The 2,084-nt window shown below is 34.5% G+C and overlaps 1 protein-coding gene across 1 annotated transcript in view; it reads right to left on the bottom strand.

Annotated features, from left to right (window-relative positions):
• LOC119588717 (ras-related protein M-Ras-like) overlaps positions 1 to 2,084 on the bottom strand; it is a gene marked incomplete in the record, with an annotated part of 28,774 nt that overhangs the window by 21,318 nt on the left and 5,372 nt on the right. The window contains 1 exon segment of the mRNA XM_037937355.1: positions 1,534 to 1,687. Coding sequence (XP_037793283.1) covers positions 1,534 to 1,687 — 154 coding nt within the window.

Consider the following 2,084-nt stretch of genomic DNA (forward strand, 5'->3'; position numbering starts at 1 on the left):
TCAATATACATGAATCAGCTGCCATGACACAATACTCTGGGTACGTCAGGATAAAGCTAAGTCACCTTTATGTGACTGCCTACAGCGTGATCATGTATGTGCAGTTTTTCTTGTACGCTAGTGTAAAACTTGGACGGGAAGAAAAACATCATTTTGCATAACAGATGAGGCTTCTTAGATTTTATAAGAAGGTGAAATGGAAAAAGTAAAATTTAGTAGGTCAAACACAAGACAGTTATAATTAAAGGTTAACTCCCTTCCATACCTCCTTTTTACTCACCACTGAGCAACAAACTCCTTTTATAAGGTGGTTTATTGGGATATCGAGTCCTGGTGTTCTTCAGGATACACAGAAAATACTGATATCTATGTAGACCTGTGTGTTCCACCTAGTTACAGTTCAAACTAATGGTACTTGCTATATCTTGCTACTATTTAAGATATTCAAACTATGACTGAAGATATGTAACTATTTCCAAAAGTTTCCATTACTTTTGCAAAACATTTTGGACACCCATAATGAGACAACGCTACAACATAGTTTGTCCATCCAAAAGAAGGAATAACAGACACAACTAACTGTATTACATCTGTAAATCTCTCTCCATGTGTACCTTTAAATTAATTTTTGTTTTTATACTTGGATAATAATCATACCAATCCTGCAACTTTTTGTACAAGACAGCATAAGACGCATATAACATATTCTTCATGTCCCAAGATATGTTCCCTGCTCATGAACTTTTGGCTGAGTACTTTTTTATCCCCACTGTACAACAAAGTTAGGTTGAGTGATCACATAACCAATACATCTTAAAAACCAATACAGACACAAAGATATCAAGACAACTATTTACTGCAAGCTCTAAATATCCATATGCATGCTCCCTTTTCCTTCTCTGACTACTTTAGCCTAATTTCTGTACAAATATATATCTATGCCCCCTGACTAATGCCTTTTCATCCTAAAAAGGTCTTTCAGCATAGTTCAACTTATAGCATATGCCACTGAATTTGGTTAACATCCCAAATGAGATTTAAAGTGGCAAAGATACCCTTCCAAGGTCTTAACGGTGGCAAAGATACCCTTCCAAGGTTTTAACAGTGGCAAAGACACCCTTCCAAGGTTTTAACAATCTCATGGCAAACAATTATCTTGAATGTACTCACTTCCTGTCAATGACACCCAGAAATGTATGAGAAAACTTGCCTTGTCTGTATTTGTGCATATTTGTGTGTGCAAAAACTTTTTGTGTTACAAATTACACTAATAGCATTGTCAGTGTGCCTACCAACATTAATTATATTTACTAGGTGCATTTACACTAGCATTTAAGTGCACATAAGTATTTAAAATTTATCAAAAACAGTTTTTTATTGCATGCCACACAGGCGAAGTTATTTTTCATGGATACCACATTTTAGAAAATACTGCTAAAAAAAAGAAAAGAAAGAAAAAAACGAGAAAAAAAAGAGAAAGTAAGAAAAAGTAAAACAAAATAACCGATACTTTGTCTCCTTCCTCATACTCACCTATCCTTAACACGCAGAATCTGTGTGTAGAAGTGTGGGATATTCTCATAGCTCTGCTTATCGGTGACCGAATAGACCAACATGAAACCATCTCCTTTACGCATGTATTGCTCCCGCATTGCACTGAACTCTTCCTGTCCTGCAGTATCTAGCACTAAAAGGAAAAGGTTATTTCAATAAAGAATAATAAAAAGATAACGTACATTACAGTCTGTGAAAAGTAATCTGAAACTCTCTACATTTGAAATAGTCTGACATTCAAAATTGCAGAATCCCAAATTTCTCTCCTCTTCCTTTTCTTCAATTATACATGTATCATCATAATCATCTCTTCTTTTCTGAATTTTTCTCAAATATCTGTCTGAAATAGTGAATATATATCCCATGTTACAACTGTGTGTACCATGAAGAATTATGAATAATCATACTTTCTTTTACTATGTCAGAATGTAGAGTAAAATTCATACAGGTCTAACATGGACAGTTGCAGGCCATATCTAAGTCAACCAGGGAATTCTATAATTTCATGGTAATTTCCATGAACTAGATAC

This window comes from Penaeus monodon, chromosome 24 (genome assembly GCF_015228065.2).
Source record: "Penaeus monodon isolate SGIC_2016 chromosome 24, NSTDA_Pmon_1, whole genome shotgun sequence".
Lineage (NCBI taxonomy): Eukaryota > Metazoa > Arthropoda > Malacostraca > Decapoda > Penaeidae > Penaeus > Penaeus monodon.